Raw genomic sequence first — 21,168 nt, forward strand, 5'->3', positions numbered from 1 at the left:
GCTATATGGGCTCTTTTTTGGTTCCACATGAAATTTAAAGCAGTTTGTTCTAATTCTGTGAAGAAAGTCAATGGTAGCTTGATGGGGATAGCATTGAATCTATAAATTACTTTTGACAGTATGGCCATTTTCACGACATTGACTCTTCCTATTTATGAGCATGGAATGTTTTTCCATTTGTTTGTGTCCTCTCTTATTTCCTTGAGCAGTGGTTTGTAGTTCTCCTTGAAGAGGTCCTTCACATTCCTTGTAAGTTTTATTCCTAGGTATTTTATTCTCTTTGTAGCAATTGCAAATGGGAGTTCACTCATGATTTGGCTCTCTGTTTGTCTATTATTGGTGTATAGGAATGCTTGTGATTTTTGCACACTGATTTTGTTTCCTGAGACTTTGCTGAAGTGGCTTATCAGCTTAAGAAGCTTTTGGGCTGAGCCAATGGGGTTTCCTAAATATACAATCATGTCATCTGCAAACAGAGACAATTTGACGTCCTCTCTTCCCATTTGAATACCCTCTATTTCTTTCTCTTGCCTGATTGCCAGAACTTCCAACACTATGTTGAATAGGAGTGGTGAGAAAAGGCATCCTTGTCTTGTGCCGGTTTTCAAAGGGAATGCTTCAGCTTTTGCCCATTCAGTATGATACTGGCTGTGGTTTTTTTCATAAATAGCTCTTATTATTTTGAAATATGTTCCATCAATACTTAGTTTATTGAGAGTTTTTAGCATGAAGGGGTGTTGAATTTTATCGAAGGCCTTTTCTGCATGTATTGAGATAATCATGTAGTTTTTGTCATTGGTTCTGTTTATGTGATAGATTGCATTTATTGATTTGCAGATGTTTAACCAGCCTTGCATCCCAGGGATGAAGCCAACTTGATCATGGTGGATAAGCTTCTTGATGTGCTACTGAATTCGGTTTGCCAGTATTTTATTCAGGATTTTCGCATTGATGTTCATCAGGGATATTGGCTTGAAATTTTCTTCTTTTGTTGTGTCTCTTCCAGGTTTTGGTATCAGGACGATGCTGGCCTCCTCATAAAATGAGTTACAGAGGAATCTCTCTTTTTCTATTGTTTGGAATAGTTTCAGAAGGAATGGTACCAGCTCTTCTTTGTAACTCTGGTAGAATTTGGCTGTGAATACGTCTGGTCCTGGGCTTTTTTGGTTGGTAGGCTACTAATTACTGCCTCAATTTCAGAACTTGTTATTGGTCTATTCAGAGATTCAACATCTTCCTGGTTTAGTCTTGGGAGGGTGTATGTGTCCAGGAATTTATCCATTTCTTCTAGATTTTCTAGTTTATTTGCACAGAGGTGTTTATAGTATTCTCTGATGGTAGTTTGTATTTCTGTGGAATCAGTGGTGATATCCCCTTTATCATTTTTTATTGTGTTATTTGAGTCTTATCTCTTTTCTTCTTTGTTAGTCTTGTCAGCAGTCTATCTATTTTGTTAATCTTTAAAAAAAAAAAAAAAGTGAGCCAAGATTGCACCACTGCACTCCAGCCTGGGCAACAGAGCAAGACTCTGTCAAAAAAAAAAAAAAAAAAAAAAAAGCCAGCTCCTGGATTCATTGGTTTTTTTAAAGGGTTTGTCATGTTTCTATCTCCTTCAGTTCTACTCTGAAACCCTACAAGCCAGAAGAGAGTGGGGGCCAACATTCAACATTCTTAAACAAAAGATTTTTCAACCCAGAATTTCATATCCAGCCACACTAAGCTTCTAAGCAAAGGAGAAATAAAATCCTTTACAGAAAAGCAAATGCTGAGAGATTTTGTCACCACCAGGCCTGCCTTACAAGAGCTCCTGAAAGAAGCATTAAATATGGAAAGGAAAAACCAATACCAGCCACTGCAAAAACATACCAAATTGTAAAGGCCATTGACACCATGAAGAAACTGCATCAACTAACGGGCAAAATAACCAGTTAGCATCATAATGACAGGATCAAATTCACACACAACAATATTAACTTTAAATGTAAATGGGCTAAATGCCCCAATTAAAAGACACAGACTGGCAAATTGGATAAAGAGTCAAGACCCATTGGTGTGCTGTATTCAGGAGACCCATCTCATGTGCAAAGACAGACATAGGCTCAAAATAAAGAGATGGAGGAATATTTACCAAGCAAATGGAAAGAAAAAAAAGCAGGGGTTGCAATCCTAGTCTCTGATAAAAATAAACTTTAAACCAACAGAGATCAAAAAAGACAAAGAAGAGTATTACATAATGGTAAAGGGATCAATTCAACAAGAAGAGCTAACTATCCTAAATATATATGCACTCAATACAGGAGCACCCAGATTCATGAAGCAGGTTCTTAGAGACCTACAAAGAGATTTAGACTCCCACACAATAATAGTGGGAGACTTTAACACCCCACTGCTAATATTAGACAGATCAATGAGACAGAAAATTAACAAGGATATTGAGGACTTGAATTCAGCTCTGGACCAAGTGGACCTAATAGACATCTACAGAACTCTCAACCCCAAATCAACAGAATATACATTCTCAGCACCACATAGCACTTATTCTAAAATTGACCACATAATTGGAAGTAAAATACTCCTCAGCAAATGCAGAAGAACAGAAATCATTACAGTCTCTCAGACCACAGGGCAATCAAATTAGAACTCAGGATTAAGAAACTCACTCAAAACCACACAACTACGTGGAAACTGAACAACCTGCTCCTGAATGACTAATGGATAACTAACAAAATTAAGGCAGAAACAAGCTATTTAAAACCAGTGAGAACACAGACACAACTTACCAGAATCTCTGAGACACAGCTAAAGCAGTGTTTAGAGGGAAATTTATAGCACTAAATGCCCACAGGAGAAAGCAGGAAAGATCTAAAATCAACATCCTAACATCACGATTAAAAGAACTAGAGAAGCAAGAGCAAACAAATTCAAAAGCTAGCAGAAGACAAGAAATAGCTAAGAATTGCTTTCTAATTTCTTTGAAGAACCCTGAAGTACAGGAAGAATAAAGAATTCCGTGTGTGCATGTATATACCTACGAAGTGGGAGTTCAACACCGTTTCACTGCACCTTATTGCCTTTCTCTCTAAATAAAAATACTGCACATCCATCTTTCAAGAAGTTACTTTAGAATGCTATTTCACTGCTTATAAAATGCTTTCATATATAATCCTGAATTACCTCTTTGTGTGCCTTTTAAAAGCCTATCATTTCACCCTTCACAGATTGATTATTTACTTCCAGTTTTGAAGTTTTAAAATTGTACAGTTAACTTGTTTGGACTTAATGTTTCTAAAGCAAGATTCTCGAATTCTGACATGAAATATCTTCCTATATATCTTTGTTATTTGATTTTTATTTATTTTTATTTATTTATTTATTTTGAGACAGAGTCTCGCTCTGTCGCCCAGGCTGGAGTGCAGTGGCGCAATCTCGGCTCACTGCAAGCTCCGCCTCCTGGGTTCACACCATTCTCCTGCCTCAGCCTCCTGAGTAGCTGGGACTACAGGCACCCGCCACCACGCCTGGCTAATTTTTTGTATTTTTAGTAGAGACAGGGTTTCACCGTGGTCTCAATCTCCTGACCTTGTGATCCGCCCACCGCAGCCTCCCTAAGTGCTGGGATTACAGGTGTGAGCCACCGCACCTGGCCATGTTATTTGATTTTTATTTTGTTTGGTTTTCCCAATATCTGAGGAAATCTCAATTCCCATGATGACTGTTAAATTAGTATCAGTGTCTGGGTTCATCAAGAGATCTATTTAAGTTGGTCTAGAAAAAAATATATACACTAGCACATGCCAATATGATTATATATTATAATTTTTAATGGCATAAATATAAAATGAGAAAGGCATTTAAAGAAAGATGTCAAAGTATGCTGCTCTAAAAAACAGAGAACACCAGCCTTAGCTTCATTGTTTAGAGAGATTGTAATACTGGAAACTCTACCTCATTGGAAGCTGGGCTTCTTCCTCACATAGCTTTGCTTTCTGCATCAAATGACATCCAATGAAATCATAAAATGGTATATAATGCCAAAGCATGGTCTAAAACCATTGATGCTGGGTGTCCCAAACATGTTTCAAGGGACTCTTCATGAAAAAAGGATAAGAATAGACCTTTGACAAAGAAATGAAGAGAGAGGAATTGAAGGCAAGTTTGACAAGAGTGGTTTAGGGTAGGATAGACTATATTCCCCTGCAGAGATCAGCACTGTGATTCAGGGATGAAAATGACATTTTTAACAAACTCAACCATTTAAAAAATATTGTCACAACAATTTGAAATTAATCTTCAAAAGCAGAAAATTTATGTGGAATTTAATATGAAATAATAATTATCTAAATGTAGTTATAACTGGATTCTTAATGGTCTCTAGCTGTTTTTAGGCCATCCCAGAAAGAAGTTAATTTGATGGCTTAAAACTGTCGTCTTCTATTCCTGATTCTAATCATTCTGTCGAGGCTATTTTTAAATGGTGTAGGTCATTGTTTTGTTTTGTTTTTTCCTCCTAGGATCTTTGGGTTAGGAATTTTAAGGGATCCGAAACATTATAGAGTTAATTTTTCTTGTTTGGCAGGTTATAATTACATAATTATAGACAAGAAAAAAAGAGAAGAAAAGCATGTCCCTAGTCCTGGTGATAAATAACATATTGGAATATTTTATTTCAATTCAGACAACTTCATTTATTCATTAAATAGTAAAATTGAAGTCAATCTAGATTATGTTTCAAGTAATTTACAAAGCATTACTATAGCTGTAAAGACTTTAAATATAATCAACACACTTTGAAAAATAGTTTCCATTTTCAAATTAATAAAGTATACTGAGCAGTCCTTCTTCCAGAATTTCTTGAAAGAAATTCTGCATAAGGTTAAGTCATTAATGGAAACTACTTTTTTTTTTTTTTTTTTTTTTGAGCTGGAGTTTCACTCTTATCTCCAGGACTGGAATGCAATGGTGCGATCTCGGCTCACTGCAACCTCCACCTCCTGGGTTCAAGCAATTCTCTTGCTTCAGCCTCCAGAGTAGCTGTGATTACAAGCATGCACCACCACACCCAGCTAATTTTTGTATTATTAGGAGAGACGGGGTTTCACTATGTTGGCCAGGCTGGTCTCAAACTCCTGACCTCAGGTGATCCACCCGCCTCTGCATCCCAAAGTGCTGGGATTACAGGCATGAATGACCACGCCCAGCCTGAAACTACTTTTAAGATACATAGGGATTACTAGGCTAGAAGTCTCTTTATTCATGTGGCAGGCAAAATATAAGATGGACCCCAGTGATCTCTGCCACTTGTATTCATAGATTTGTGTATTTCCCTCTCTTTTAGTTTGGGTGGGGCCTGTGACTTGCTTCTAACCAATAAAGTATGGTACAGGTGATGGGATGTCCCATCCATGATTATGTTACATGAGATTGTAGCTTTCATCATGCCAGCAGACTCCCTCCCTTGCTGGCTCTGATGAAGCAAGTTGCCACGTCGGTGAGATGGGGAGATCCACATGGCAAGGAACTGAGAGTGGCCTCAAGCCAACTACCCACAAGGAACTGAGGCCCTTGGTCCAACAGCCTAAAGAGGATTTTCGTCATGCCAAAAACCACTGAAGTGAACTTGGAAGTGAATCCTTCCCAATCGAGCTCCCATATGGGACCCAGCCCTGGCCAAAACATTGCAGCCTCAAGAGAGAACATGAAAAAGATGACCAAGCTAAGCCATGCTCATATTTCTAACTCACATGAACTGTGAGATAATAAGTGAGTATTGTTTTAAGCAACTAACTTTGTGGGAATTTGTTATGCAACACTAGGTAACTGATAAAGCTAATGTCTATAGTCGGCAGAATAATGATCCCCTGAAAGATATCCTCATCCTAATTTCCAGAGTCTGTGACTTTCTTTGCAGATGTAATTAAGTCAGAGATGAGTTGATTATCTTTGACTATCCAGCCGGACCCAATATAATCACTAGGTCCTTTTAAGTTAAAGAGGAAGTGAAACTCAGGGAGAGATTTGAAGATGCTACTGCTGGTTTTGAAGATGAAGGAAGCGACCATGAGCCAAGGAATACAGGCAGCCTCTAGAAGTTGAAAAGGCTCCAGAATGAGTGCAGCCCAGCTGACACCTTGATTTTAGCCCAGCAAAACTCATTAGAGACTTCTGACTTCCAGAAATATAAGATAGTGCATTTGCATCATGTTTAAGCCACTAAGTTTGTGGTAATTTGTTATAGCAGCAATCGGAAGCTAATACAGGGTCTCTGCTTATTAGCATCAAGGATGACTAAAAAGAGTCCTTCTCCAGGGCCTTGCCTGCTCCTAACAGCTACTGCACTGAAGATGTGCATATCAGCTTCCCTTTCCAGAATTGAACAAATAAATTCAGTGCCACTGAGCATTGCTGTAGAGAAAATTAGCATTTGTCCCACAGCTTTATGGGCCTATTCATTCTCCCACCCAACCTACCACCTTACAGTTTTTTGTCTGACAATTATCCCTTATTCTCTTGTTTACTGTTTTATTGTTTGGTCTCAAGATTCTAAGCCTCTCTGTCTTAGTCAAAGTGTGTTTGGACTCAAAGAATATGATCTAATCAAACCAGTTCATCATGCTAACTGACTTTAAACTATACTACAAGGCTAGAGTAATAAAAACAGTATGGTACTGGTACCAAAACAGATATATAGACCAATGGAACAGAACAGACGCCTCAGAAACAGCGCCACACATCTACAACCATCTGATCTTTAACAAACCTGACAAAAACAAGCAATGGGGAAAGGATTTCCTATTTAATAAATGGTGTTGGGAAAACTGGCTAGCCATATGCAGAAAGCTGAAACTGGATCCCTTCCTTATACCTTATACAAAAATTAACTCAAGATGGATTAAAGACCTAAAACCATAAAAACCCTAGAAGAAAACCTAGGTGATACCATTCAGGACATAGGCATGGGGAAAGACTTCGTGACTAAAACACCAAAAGCAATGGCAACAAAAGCCACATTTGATAAATGGGATCTGATTAAACTAAAGAGCTTCTGCATGGCCAAAGAAACTATCATCAGAATGAACAGGCAACCTACAGAATGGGAGAAAATTCTTGTATTCTCTCCATCTGACAAAGGGCTAATATCCAGAATATACAAGGAACTTAAACAGATTTACAAGAAAAAAACAAACAACCCCATCAAAAAGTGGGCAAAGGATATGAACAAACACTTCTCAAAAGAAAATATTTATGCAGCCAACAAACTTGAAAAAAGCTCCTCATCACTGGTCATTAGAGAAATGCAAATCAAAACCACAATGAGATACCATCTCACACCAGTTAGAATGGTGATCATTAAAAAGTCAGTAAACAACAAATGCTGGAGAGGATGTGGAGAAATAGGAATGCTTTTACACTGCTGGTGGGAGCATAAATTAGTTCAACCATTGTGGAAGACAGTGTGGTGATTCCTCAAGGATCAGAACTAGAAATACCATTTGACCCAGCAATCCCATTACTGGGTATATACTCAAAGGATTATAAATCATTCTACTATAAAGACACATAAACACGTATGTTTATTGTGGCACTGTTCACAATAGCAAAGACTTGGAACCAACCCAAATGCCCATCAGTGATAGACTGGACAAAGAAAATGTGGCAAATATACACTATGGAATACTATGCAGCCACAGAAAAGGATGAGTTCGTATCCTTTGCAGGGACATGGATGAAGCTGGAAACTATCATTCTCAGCAAATTAACACAAGAACAGAAAACTAAACACTGCATGTTATCATTCATAAGTGGGAATTGAAAAATGAGAACACATGGACACAGGGAGGGGAACATCACACACCGGGACCTGTTGGGTGGTGGGGCACTAGGGGAGGGAGAGCATTAGGAGAAATACCTAATATAGGTGATGGGTTGATGGGTGCAGCAAACCACCATGGCACATGTATACCTATTTAACAAACATGCAGGTTCTGCACATGTTTCCCAGAACTTAAAGTATAATCCAAAAATAAATAAATAAAGAGACACTGGGAATAAGTAGAGCACGCAGGTCTTGGAGGGTGCAATCATAAGGCAACTATGTTCTTTCCCCCATTGCCCACTTATAACAGCTCCCCAGGGCCAGTTCCTCCAAGCCCTCAACCAAATCTCAGGTGGTTCCCATAAACATATTGAACAGGTTCAAAAAGTGATCCAGTCACTTGTACACTTGTAATCACAATTTGTAATCTGTAATTGCAACATTTGATTGTCATGTAATAGTCAAAACTTCCAACTCCACAAAATTCCTCCCCTGTGCCTAGTTCAGGCCTAGGAAGCCTGCAGTGGGTTAAGGGGCACTGTCAATGTTTTCTCTACTGCCCCAGCATTCAGCTCCTTCCAGATTGAAATGAGGCCAAGATGGTGAGGTAAAAGGCAAGAAAGTTCTCACTTGATTGGCACCAGTGTAATCCAGCATTACTTTCTTCTATCCATGGAAGGTGATGTTGGTGGACTCTTTCCTTGTGGTTGCTTTCATGGATTCCTGGAAGATTTCTTTGTTGAGTTACTCCAATTGTAGCCCCCTTGTGTCAGGCAGAAACCAACGGCTGACTATGCTCAATGCTCCTTGCATTCTGTATATTTCTGCGAAGGCCCCCTCATCCCTCAAAGTAGCTCAGTTGATCAGGAGGTCCCAGGCCAATGTTTCTACTGCATCTTCCAAGAGTCCCATACTTTGGGCCTGCCTCAGTGTAAGGGTGGTAACTGCACAAATGTAGCCTCTGCTCTTTGAGCATGTGCTGCTTCTGACAGCCTCTTCCTGTTGCCTTCTTTTCAGTTTGTAATGAAGACATGAGTCAAATCCCAAGATGAGTAAGGGGTAAGGGTTACAAACTCTGGTTTTCAACACCTTTGAAAATCTTGCAGCACCCTTCTTTGGCATGTGGAAATGATTGGCATGTATTGGCATGGGGCCTCAGCGGAATCTGTCTCAGTTCATCTTAGCATCCTGTAACATATGAACACATATGGCTTCTGTCTTTTTTTCCACCTCGGTTTGGATTAGGAGTCCTAAGGGATCTGTAGTGCTATGGAGTTAATTCTTCTTGTCTGGCAGATGATGATTATGTACTTAAGATGAGAGAAAACAAAAGTAAAAGCTCTTTCTCAGAATGATCGTTATCCTACTGAGATCATTTATGTGAATGATTTTATTTCTAGCAAAATGGTGAACAACCAGCCCTCAGAAATGGTGGAAACCAGGACTGTTCAGGGGATTACTGGCATCTGTAATCTTTACTCTGGTGCTCAGTCATAAATGTGACTTGGCTCCCAACTCTCTTAGTCTCTGTGTCTCTTAGTTCTGATTCTGGAGATAGGAAATCTGATTGGCTCATTCCAACATTCAGGTCCAATGAGCTGGGTGCAGAGAATGAGTTCCCAGGACCCATTGCTTGCTCCTGAGGACTCTGGGAGCAGACTCAGACAGGACAAGCCAGGCAGGGCAGGTTGTTCCACTAACGTGGCTGCCACACTCACACATTCTTTGGTCAATGGGGTTATAGAGCATTTCTTATCTGATAAACGTTTCTTGTTGCCTGTGAATGAGGAAAATTTGAACAAAAACTAAGAAACAGTGCTTTGCTTCTGTTTGTGTTGCTTTCCACATATTTGTCTCATATCTATTATCCTGGAAATGGACACCCAGTTTGCCTCTGACACTTCACCCCCATGCATTCTGCTGCAAGGAACATCCTCATCCATCTCCCCTTAAAGACTAGCAGCAGAATTTTTGGGGGGATATAAAACCAGAGTGGACTGGCTGGGTCACGGTGTTTGTGACACTAGAGTTGACCTATTGAAGCTAGATTGCCTCCGCAAACTGCTACACGTGTGTATATTCCCACCAGCAATGCAGATCCTTCATCTTATCCACTGAATTCTCATTTGATTGCGCTGTTGCTCTGTCTACTGCAATCATTGGGCTCCCTGCCAGCCTTGGTGATTGGGAACTTGTGGGAGCAGACAGGCCACCATCAGCACTGTGCTACCTTCCTGCCCCCACCAGCACCATCATCCTAAGTGTTCTGAGTCTTCCTGGAGTTTTAGTTCTATTACTCCTTTCCCTGCCCTCTGGATTCCTCTCTTCCCCTACCCCACTCCCTACTACGTGGTCCAGCCCAGTCAGAGTGAGTGGGCCGAGCCACAAATCAGTTAGTGCTAGAAGTGCGATTTGCAGTGACTTCTTCCAGGGAACAACCTTGCAAAAGATGTCCTTCCCCTTACTCATGTGGGCAATAAATCAGAAAAGCAGGTAATTAATTACAACCTAAAGTAGAAAAAGTCAGCTCTTCTTCAACAAAATGGCAACTGACCTTTCTCCTAGTTGTGATTTAAAAAGGAACAAAGAAGGGAAGAAAGAAAAACTATTATAATCCATAACATGAATTTTCCTCAAGGGTTTGAGTTACTTGGAGGGAATTAGATAAACCATTATATTACATTGTTCTGCTTTTAGCCATGAAGTGCAGCCTATTGTGAGTAATATTTCCCAACCGGTGCCTGTCTGAAATATTTATCAGCCCAGGGTCCTAGCATTGTGACCAGGGACTTACTAAGCCACACAGTATGGGAACCGATGTTTGCTGGGATGCTATTTTTTTCATAAGATACTAACAATAACATTTCTCTTTTAGGATGCTGATACTGAGAGGTAATGATGCTCCATGAATTGATAGAATTTTTAAAAATCTCTTCCCCTGGCAGAAAACTACAGAGAAATTTTTAAGCAGCAAAGAAAAAATAGGCTAAAGGAAAATCAGAAGGGGAGAATCAATTCTGAGAGCAGCAAAAAATATAGAGACTTAGTTGATGCTTCTAAAACTGTTCTTCCCTTCCTGGGTTTTATTTTAAGGTCCTGCTGTTTGGCAGCACAGATAATATTGCCCAATGTAAACTTGCTAGGAAGCTTTCAATTGGGCAGTTTGTTAAACTCAGGAAACACTTCATTTTGGCTTTTTGTGTGGTCTGAAAGCCTACATCTGAGCTATTTGATTTACTCTACCCTGGGAGTCCAGGGAACATTCACTAATGTTTTGAAAGAAAACTCTTACTGGTTAGAGTCCGGGCTCAGTGCATATCATAAATATGTTTGTTTTTCTCTCTTACAGAAGCTGCAAAGAATCGATACTCCTCACTGTCATTCAGCCTTACCCTGTAAGTGTTCTGTGAACAAAAGTGCCACTTAATGTTCTCAGGCTTCTTGTTTCTTCTGCCCACTCCAGTAAAACCATGATGATGAATAACAGCAGAGAAAAATAACATGCACTCACAATATGGGTTCAAAAATCTTGACTATTTTTGTACTTTATACTCCATGTTAGCAAAGTCATTCATTGAAGAGGAAAGGGAGTAATATATTTTCTAAAGTTCTTGAAAGACAACCAGCTGTTCCAGTCCTATGCAATGGTCACATTTGTAAATGACACTAAACTCAAGACCTTCTTATGGTTTCCAGCTTAAGAAACACAAATCTCATGAGACTATCTAATTGTAGGAGGTCAATGCACAATTGTTATACTTATCCCCAGCTAAATAATTCTGTAGAGAACTGGATATTTTAGCAAAGCTTGCTTTAAGAGTAGATATTATATGATATATGCTGTCAGAATTTGGTTTCAGCCATCATGGTTTGGAGGGTGGAAAGTGATTTACAAACTGGACGGTTCTTGTGATTTAAAAAAAAAAAACTTTATCATGGTATAATCTGCGTACCATAAAATTCATCCATTTTCAGTGTACAGTTCTATGGTCTTCATAAAATCTACTGAGGTATGCAACGATCACCCCATCCAGTTTGAGAACATTTCCATCCCCCCAATAAGATCCCTGTTCCCATTTACAATTAATCCCTGTTCCCACACTCAGTCCTAGGCAACCACTAATTTCCTTTCTATTTGTATAGACTTGCCACTGCTTGCAAATTTCATACGTTGTCAGCTGAACTAAAACTTACCAAGGCAAATTCCTTCAGATTTTTCCCAAAATGGTTCCTGTCAGTCTGACCTTCATATGGAGTGGCAGTGATTCCAGCCTGCTTAAGCTCCTGTTTTCTTCCCCATAGAGTTGGAGCATTTAATTTCTACATCAATTAAAGGGCTCTGGTATTTGCTGATCTCCATCTTCTGACCAAACTCTTCATTTCCCCTGTCCCAAAAATTTTCCCCTAAGCTCTGTGGGCTAGGCATTTTAGACAGGAAATAATAAGGATCAAAATTCTGATAAGACCACAAATAGAACTAACCAAAACAACAAATTATGCCATCTAGGATGTAACTATGCATATTTATATTAAAAGCTCAGTTTAATATTGACTGCTACTGTTAACTCCATCTCTTTGACAGAACTTACACACATACACACATATTGGGATTTGAAAACTAAGGAGGCCCCAGGATGTTAGAGAACCATGACTTGAGATCTAGCTTCTAGCTCCCAGCAGTATAACAAAAGAGTCAGCAGTGACTACCTTAACTGCTCAGAACCTTGGTCTCCTCATCTGTCTGATTCTGAGATTCCTTCCATATGCTTCTATATAAAGTACAGCTGGGCTGTTTTTAGATTGCTTTGGTTAACCAAATTGTCGTTTTCACTTACTTCAAATCTATCCACACTTCTTGATTTGTTTGCAGTGGACAAATTCAATTTGGGTAAAGTCAATGTAAATGTCTATAATAAGCATTAAACAACTATAAATTGAGATTGAACAAGTATAAATTGAGATTGAACCACTTTAAATTCCTGATGGAACTTCACATTTGCACTGTCGTTCCCAAATTCTCTTTCTATATTTTATAATCTACTAGAAATGCAAGATCAGGCAGGACCTTTGTTTTTTGTTTTTTGTTTGTTTGTTTTGCAATGTGGGATACTGTTTTACCTCATGCAGTAAACTTAGAAAAAGAAAGAAGAGTTTTACATGTAAGTTTATGGTTGTGTCCTGTGGCTTTACTTGCTGTTTGCCATTGGAGTCCATGTGACTTGTTATTCATTTGAATGTTGATTACTAGCAGTGAATCATGGCACTTCCTTTTAAAAGATAATCTGGAATTTTCTAGGAGTTCCAGTGGCTCTTGCCATTGTGCTACATTGAAAGGCAACACTTAGCCACAATATTTAGGAGGAAGCGTCTCGTATTCTTATAGCCAACAGCTGTACCTCTGCTCCAGAGTTACTTTCCCCTTGCCCAATCACTGCAGACAAATTCTCATCTTTGACTTTCCTTTGACCACTCTCCTTCGAAAAATGACTCCAGTCCCACCACCTCCTCGGCCTTGCTAAATAAATCCTTCTCAGCTTTCAAGTCTCAGGCCAAATTCTAAACACTACCTCAAGGTTTTTCAACCTTGGTATTGTTGACATTTGAACTGGAGAGTTCTCTGTTATGGGGACCTATCCTGTGCATCGTAGGATGTTTAGCAGCATCCCTGGCCTGTACCTAGTAGATGCCAGTAGCACCCTCTCCCCAAGTTGTGGCAGACCAAAATGTCTCCAAACATTACCAAATGTCCCTTGGGAGCAAAATTACTCCCAGCTGAGAACCACTGTCCCACCTAAAGTCTTCCCTTAACTGTTCAAATCCCAAGTGGCTCTTCTCTCCTCCGAGTTGTAGAAGTTGAAATAAAAGAATTAAAACCACAAAGTTTCTTAAATAGATATCAGACATGGATTGGACAGCAGATGGGAAAAGACAAGACTGCAATCTTTTATTTGCAAAAAAAAAAAAAAAAACTTATTGAGCTTCACATATTTGTTAAACATCTTCTCAGCAATCAGGATTGACAAACAGAAACAGATGAGCCAGCAGACCAAAAGAAAGTCCGTAAGTTCTACTTTTATTACAGACAATAAAAATTAGCATTTTAATTTCTTTTGCAACTTGCTGGACAGCATTTTTTATGTTGTATTTCTTCTGCATAAGGTCCAGTAAAGATAGACAGCTAATGTTTATACCTTCCAGTCATATTCCACATGTGCCCAAGGTACCCCAACATGACCCAACCACAGAAATTGATCTCCAATGAGACCCAGGTCAAGGAGGAATGGGGTGAGAGTTTTAGGATCCCTGAAATTCTTTGATAAGAAGTAATTCTTAATAGGTTGCTGCATTTTTTTAAAAAGTATTATGGTAGGCTTTCCCCACCACCATGATTTTTACTGTTTTTCTTGGGAAAAAAAAGTACTAAGTGGAAGTACAGAAAGAAATATAGATGCAGAAAAACATGTTGGCAAACTTTTCCCGCAGAGACAACCAGTGTAAATATTTCGACCTATTTCCTTCCAGTCTTTTTTTCTATGCCTTAGTTGAGATCATATTGTACATGTAATTTTATTATGCCTCTTTTACTAAATATATCATAAACATTTCCTATGTCATCAAAAACTCTTCATAAGCATCATTTAAATGGCTGCAAAACATTACGCTGAACCAAGATTTCCTTAACCAACCCACATCATTGGGCCTTCTGCATCGTCTTTAATGTTTTGCTATTATAAATAATTCTGAAAAGAAAGTCTTTGTGTATAAGTCTTAATCTGTAGTTAGTATTTCCCCAGGATGGAATTTTAGAAGGGGAATTTCTGGGTTACTCATGGGTTTTATTTGTTTGGCTCTGATACGCCATCTTCTTTCCTTGTACTGTTATCCTTTTTTATTATAGATCTTTCACTGGCCAGCTCCTTCCTTTTTTCCTTTGACTCTGCTTTCTACAGTTTCCAAGTCTAGAATTCCAAAGCCAATCTTACCTGAGACAGAGAGTATTTAGAGTTTCTATGGCTGGACACGGTGGCTCACGCCTGGAATCCCAGCACTTTGGGAGGCCGAGGCGGGCAGATCACCTGAGGTCAGGAGTTCGAGACCAGCCTGATCAACATGGAGAAACCCTGTCTCTAATAAAAATACAAAATTAGCCGGGTGTGGTGGTGCATGTCTGTAATCTTAGCTACTCGGGAGGCTGAGGCAGGAGAATCACTTGAACCTGGGAGGCAGAGGTTGCAGTGAGCCAAGATTGCACCATTGTACTCCAGCCTGGGCAACAAGAGCGAAACTCTGCTCAAAAAACAAAAAAGAGTTTCTACAACTTCCCCTCATGCAACCCCAACTCAATGGGACTTGAGCTAAGTCATTCTCTCAGTTCTGGTGTACCGTGAGCTGGCATAATTCACATTGCTTTAGGTTTCCAAAGAGCTGAGGGACCTGCTTTCCTGCCTCCGACTTCCTAACTACATTTTATTGTGTTCCACACAGCTGAGAGAGGCTACACACCTCCTCATGGAAACCCCAGTGTAGCACATTCTATCAGAGCCCAGACCATATGTCATGCTGAGCATGCCAGCCTAATTTCCAATGGAGAACACCTGTGAGTCTTTGCCTGCAGGCTCTTCCTGGGCCTAGGAGCATGCTCATGGAGCAGGCCACAAGTGCTGAGGAATTATCACTCCCAGAAAGGCTGTTTTTTGTGTTCTCTTACATGGTGGTCAGTCAGGTGTAGCCACAAGAGGGGACACAGGAGAGGTGCAGGAAAAAGAAGTTTTTTTATACTCACAGGTCCTAGAGAAACTGCATGCCAAGAGGAGGGGTCACATGAGAGGGAGCACTAAGGGAGCCAACTCAACCAATCAGGTGGGGTAGAGCCTGTGGGCAAGTGCCTTTATCAGGGGGTCAGGGTGGAACACACAAGAAAAGTGCAAGGGAATTTCTTTGATCTGTTTAAATGTTACTAAGTCACAGTCAGGGGAGGGTGGGAAAGGGTACTTGTGGCAGGAGCCAACTTTATCACACTGGTGCACCTGGTTGCCTGGGCAGGGTGCTCACAACCTGTTTGTGGGGATGTTGAGGCAGCAGGAAAATATGAATTTTGAAAACTTACAATACAAGGAGACGCTCCATCAATGATTGACAGGAACTGGTGGATAAATACCCCAGCTCCCTCTCTCCTCAGACAGTATAACACTGAGGCATGTGGTCTGCCTTGTTTCCCAGAGGTTCCCAGCAGGAGTAAGCTCCAGTTGCCTATAGTGGTGCCTTAGTAACAGCAAATGCTTTACTGGTTTATTCTCCCTTCCTGCCTGCCTTTCCCACTCACCTACCTGGGATTCCTGTGAGCACCTCCCAAATCAGCTACCTGCTTGTGAATCCTTGTCTTAGGTCTGCATTTTGGAGACTCCAAACTAAGCCAACCAGTAATGTAGGCTAGTCCTCACCAAATGTTCTCTCAATACCTGATATATAAGTAGTACTGTAGAGCTCTAGGAATTGCAAGTTCAAGACCTTGCCCTTCAATTTCAGAAATTAATCTTATTTGTGTAATTTTTTCAAACTATGTTCTAGTAACTTCTAAGAGCATTCAAAAGCATCAGGAGCATTCCACACACTATTGTGGCCATCTTAGCAACAGCAAATTTGGAAAAAGTACAGGGGTTGATTAGGGGCCTGATAATCTTAAAATTAATTAACAGTAGGAGAATCTGATTATTCAAAATGGTAATTACTTGTTATTTCCACCACAGGATATGAAGTGCTTGTGATCAACACCTACAGGTTGCTCAGAATTAATTCAGCAGGCTTTCAAGTGGTATACATTGTATATTTTTTGAGAAACAAAGATAAATCTGTGTTAAAACTATAGTCATGACTGGTTTACATTACCCAATATACCACAAGTAACTCTAGCCAGTGGAATAAGCCAGTACTTCGTTGATTCTCATTAAGTAGCCTTCAGACTTGGAGAGCCTATGTAGTTGTTATCAAAAAGTAATTTTCAAAACGTTTGTCAATTTTATGAAATAGTCACAAACCCAGAACAAAAATAGTACTTGTTATGAATTCTTAGTTAGAAGTTTATCCCGAGTCTGTTGACTTCAAATTGTGTATAAAATAATATTTACTTAACAACCGTGGCTATTTAGTTTCCTTTCTGGTCTTCCTAAATTAGCATGTTTCTCTTTATGGCATGGTAAATAAATACAGGAATGAAGTTACATAAGATGGGCATGCTACATATAGTTAGAGAGAGGAGATAGTACATAAGGTTATTTGCCCCTAAAGTAAATAGCCCCATATTTATTGGCCTCAGCATGGCTAGTAAATATGGGGCTATTTACTTTAGGGGCAAATAACCTTAGGTATTTTCATGATCCCTGGGAACACCATGGCACTCTAAGGTTATATCAAATGATATGCATCCGAAAACTCTATACTTTTTATTGAATCAAGGAATTGGGTAGAACACTTTAGAAAAATATGGCAAAATATAACATTTAAAACTTGAGATGCACAGAGCAATAAACCTCGGTATCTGGCACACTGAACACATGTGAAATATTTTGCTCCCAAACAATGCTGGAGAAGTGGGGTGCAACTGCATTAAAACATCTCATCTAATTAGTAGTGTCTGTTCTGGGTAGCTTTATTACAGCTGCTTCACTTGTGCTCAACTCATTGTGCCAATGTAAATACCACCTGCTTAAAATCATTACAGGAGAATAATGTTTTCCCTTCAGCTAAAAAATGACATATCAAAAGCAAATGAACTCACCACTGTATGATTTGCTCATTAATCATTACTAAAGTTGGCCTATAATTACAAAGATACTGATGAGAACACCCTGTCACATCACTTCAGCTCTGCAGCAGGACTTTTAAAAGTCATGTTGAGCATGTTTAAAGCTATTATTTTGGTTTATTGCTATTGTTTGTTTGTTTGTTTTTTAAAGAGGGCAGCCATTCTCTTAAAACATCTTGCATAAATGGATGAATTCAAGCTCTGGGAGACAAATCATCCATTTATCCAGTCTTCTAAGACACTACTCATAGCAAAGGATGGGATAGGTGTGGAGGGGAACTTTAGAAATAACAGGATTCTCCTGGTATTAAAGCAAAAACTCCATCCAGGAATACACACACACACACACACACACACATACACAGGCATACACACATGCACACACAGGCACCCCACACACACTTTTTATTATACTTTTTTCAACAGCTTTTTTATTACAGTAAAATACACATAACATAAAATATACTATCTTAAACATTTTAAAGTAGACAATTTAGTGGCATTAAGTACATTCAAAATGTTTTACAACCATTGCCACTACCTAGTTCCACAATTTTTTCATCACCCCAAAAGGAAACCCCATATTCATTAAGTATCACTCCTCATTCCCTCATTCTCCTCCACTCCCAGCCTGTGGCAACTACTAATCTACTTTCTGTCCCTATAGATTAGCCTATTCTGGACATTTTCTGTAAGTGGAATCATACAATATGTGGCCTTTTGTGCCTGGTGTCTTTCACTTAGCATAATATTTACCAGGTTCATCCACGTTGTAGCATGTATCAGAACTTCATTCCTTTTTATGGCTGAATAATATTTCATTGTACAGATGGACCACATTTGATTTATCTATTTCATCATATTGCTTTTTGAATTTAATTGATCTTAAGTATACTTGTATTTGACAAGAATGAGAGTCCTTTTTTAAATTCATTTTACTTTGAAAATCAAAGTATAGGTCACCCTAGTTGGCTTTCATGCCTCTAGATTAGTACAATAAATAGAGGGTTAAGCCTCTGTGTTGTTTCTAGAGTCAATTATTAGAATTCTCTGAACAACAGCCTCAATGTATTAAGACTATATAGCATGGAAAACATTAGTTTGAACCATAGGCAATTGCCAATATTTGACCATTTTCGTTTATAAAATAACAATTGTATGATTCAAAGTATTTACCTCTGTATTAGGTTTCATAGAGAATGTAATTCTTTTTAAAAATAAACAAACAATGCCTTCAACATAGTAGATATCTACTAGGTGTGAGTTCCCTTCCCCTTAGGCTTCTTTAAAATTATGCAACAATAGTGATTCTCAGATAAAGTGACTTTACCAAGATCATGCAGCAAGGGATGCCCCAGTATCACAGCACCCTTCTAGGCAGGTTCTCCCATTGTACTTCCAATTTCTGAGGAAGAATTGTGCTACATGGCCCCTCTTCCCAATAAAAGAAAGGAGAGGATCATAAGGCACAAAGAGCCCATAAGATGAGGAAGAATATGAAGTCAACGTTCAATTGTAAGGAAAGGTCTCGTTTCTACCCTCCTCAGTAAGATCACAAGATCACAAGTTACCAAGAAGAGGCTAAAACTCAGGTTGCAGGTACATAAAGCATGAGTGCTTGAGAAAGAGAGAGAGTACTTGTCTGCTCACATGCCCATATGCCCTTAATGTGAATAACAATGGGATTATGAATCATTTTAGGACTATCAATGACTCTTCTCCACCTCATTAAAATAGATGATTAATGATCAATTCATCATAAACCCAACATTAGATCTGACTACCACCTCACCTTGAACACTGTGCTGAAAGCTCTCTATTAAAAGCAGGGTTTGTATGCTTTTGCAGCCATTGTTTTAAAATATCCCTGGAAATGTGCTCAGTTAAAACTGGAACATGGTAGTGGTAGTTCTGATCTGGTGACTAAATCAAACTTACTAACTTATAGACATGACAGAGTTTTGACTGAGTCTATAATTTGCATTTTGTCCTTGAATCGGACATGTACCAAGCATTTTATTTTTTAGCAAAATTATTGCATAACTGGGAGGATAAAGATGGAAAACAACTGTTACAAGGTTTGCATTATGTTACCAGTAATCAGATAAAATGTTTTCTTTTCTTCTAGTCTCCCAAATCAGCATTTATTAGTGCTGCAAAAAAGGCAAGATTAAAGTCCAATCCAGTCAAAGTACGCTTCTCTGAGGAAGTCATCATCAACGGCCAAGTGTCGGTGAGTTTACAGTTGCCTGCTTTGTGACTCAGGGAAAGTCAATGAGGCAGAAGCTTTGTACTCAAACAAAGTCAGTAGTCCCACTGGAATGATTGATCTGAAATTGGTCGTTGGCTTTTACAGAGGTGTCAAATCTCAAGGTTGTAAAGGGCTTGAGAGATCATCAGGTTGGGCCTGAATCTCCTCTAACATGGTCAGAATATGTGGTAGTCCAGGATTTCCTAGAATGCTTCCAGTGTCAGAGACCTCACTGCTTTGCAAAGGAGTTCATACGATTTGGGATCAGTGACACTGCCTCATTCATACTCAGTAAAATATGCCTCTTTGAAACTTCCACCTATTTCTTCCCATTCTGCTAACTAAGCATTCTTCCATATGATAGTACTTTATGTATTTTTGAGAAAGGTATTGTGTTTCTCCTTTTTACTTCCCCAGAAAAGCTTAATCTTTCAATTAATCAGGCAAAGAAGTTAAAATGATGGAAAAATTTTATGTAGGCAACAAGAACTGAAGAAATACTGCCCACATCTCCATAAATAGATCCTGATAGAAATCATTATTACTCAGGCACTTAATTGATCTTCAAAATGAATAATGCAAATATCAACAGGATGTTTTCTTTTTGACTTTTTCTCCCAAAAATTTACTGAAGTGTTTTCAGTTTTTAGAAAACTATCATCCAAGGCACTAATATTTTTTGGACCTTTGAAATGCCAGAGCATTGCTGTTCTGTTGGTATTGTTTAAATAAATCCATGAGGATAAAATCTCACCTACAATATATTCATTATTGGTCACAAACTCTTCTCCGAGGTTGGTTCTGGATCTGAATCTGAAAATGTAGGCCTGTACATCCTGGGCAAGGCACTCATGCTCCAAGTGTCTTCGAATCAAAACTTACTGATCTAGGGCTGCCCCACTTGGGGTCCAGCTATTGTGATGCTTGTGGGGAAGGCTGGAGGCTGTGGCTGTACTGCCCTGTGAGCATGGTCTGTTCTGTGCTCCTCAATGCATCCCATCACTCTGGATGCACGGTCACTGTACATTATTAATTTGCAACCAGAGTGTCCCAGCTGAAGGGTGGAAGGTACAGAGGAATCAATATATAGCAGAAAGTCATCTGAAACTTTTCTGCCCAGAGCTTTCGAGCATGTAATTGCGCAACCAGGTAGTTTACACATCTTTAGAAAGAATATGATTCTAGAAGCTGCTACAGCAGTGTCAGTTCATCCCTGGATATAGCAAGACTCCTGCAAGTCAGCTGATGTGTGAGGACACCTCTGAGGATAATCATCTCCTGAAGCCTCCACTGCCCTGCCAC

General features: G+C 39.3%; 1 protein-coding gene across 9 annotated transcripts in view; it reads left to right on the plus strand.

The window, feature by feature from the left end:
* Positions 1-21,168, plus strand: part of FRMPD4 (FERM and PDZ domain containing 4) — an 863,942-nt gene that overhangs the window by 802,971 nt on the left and 39,803 nt on the right. For all 9 annotated transcript variants that reach the window (XM_050777254.1, XM_050777257.1, XM_050777250.1 and 6 more), the window contains 2 exons: positions 11,163-11,208; positions 19,744-19,848. In XM_050777254.1, coding sequence (XP_050633211.1) covers positions 11,163-11,208; positions 19,744-19,848 — 151 coding nt within the window. The remainder of the gene's footprint in view (positions 1-11,162; positions 11,209-19,743; positions 19,849-21,168) is intronic.

The sequence above is a fragment of the Macaca thibetana genome, chromosome X (assembly GCF_024542745.1).
Source record: "Macaca thibetana thibetana isolate TM-01 chromosome X, ASM2454274v1, whole genome shotgun sequence".
In the NCBI taxonomy this organism is placed as follows: domain Eukaryota; kingdom Metazoa; phylum Chordata; class Mammalia; order Primates; family Cercopithecidae; genus Macaca; species Macaca thibetana.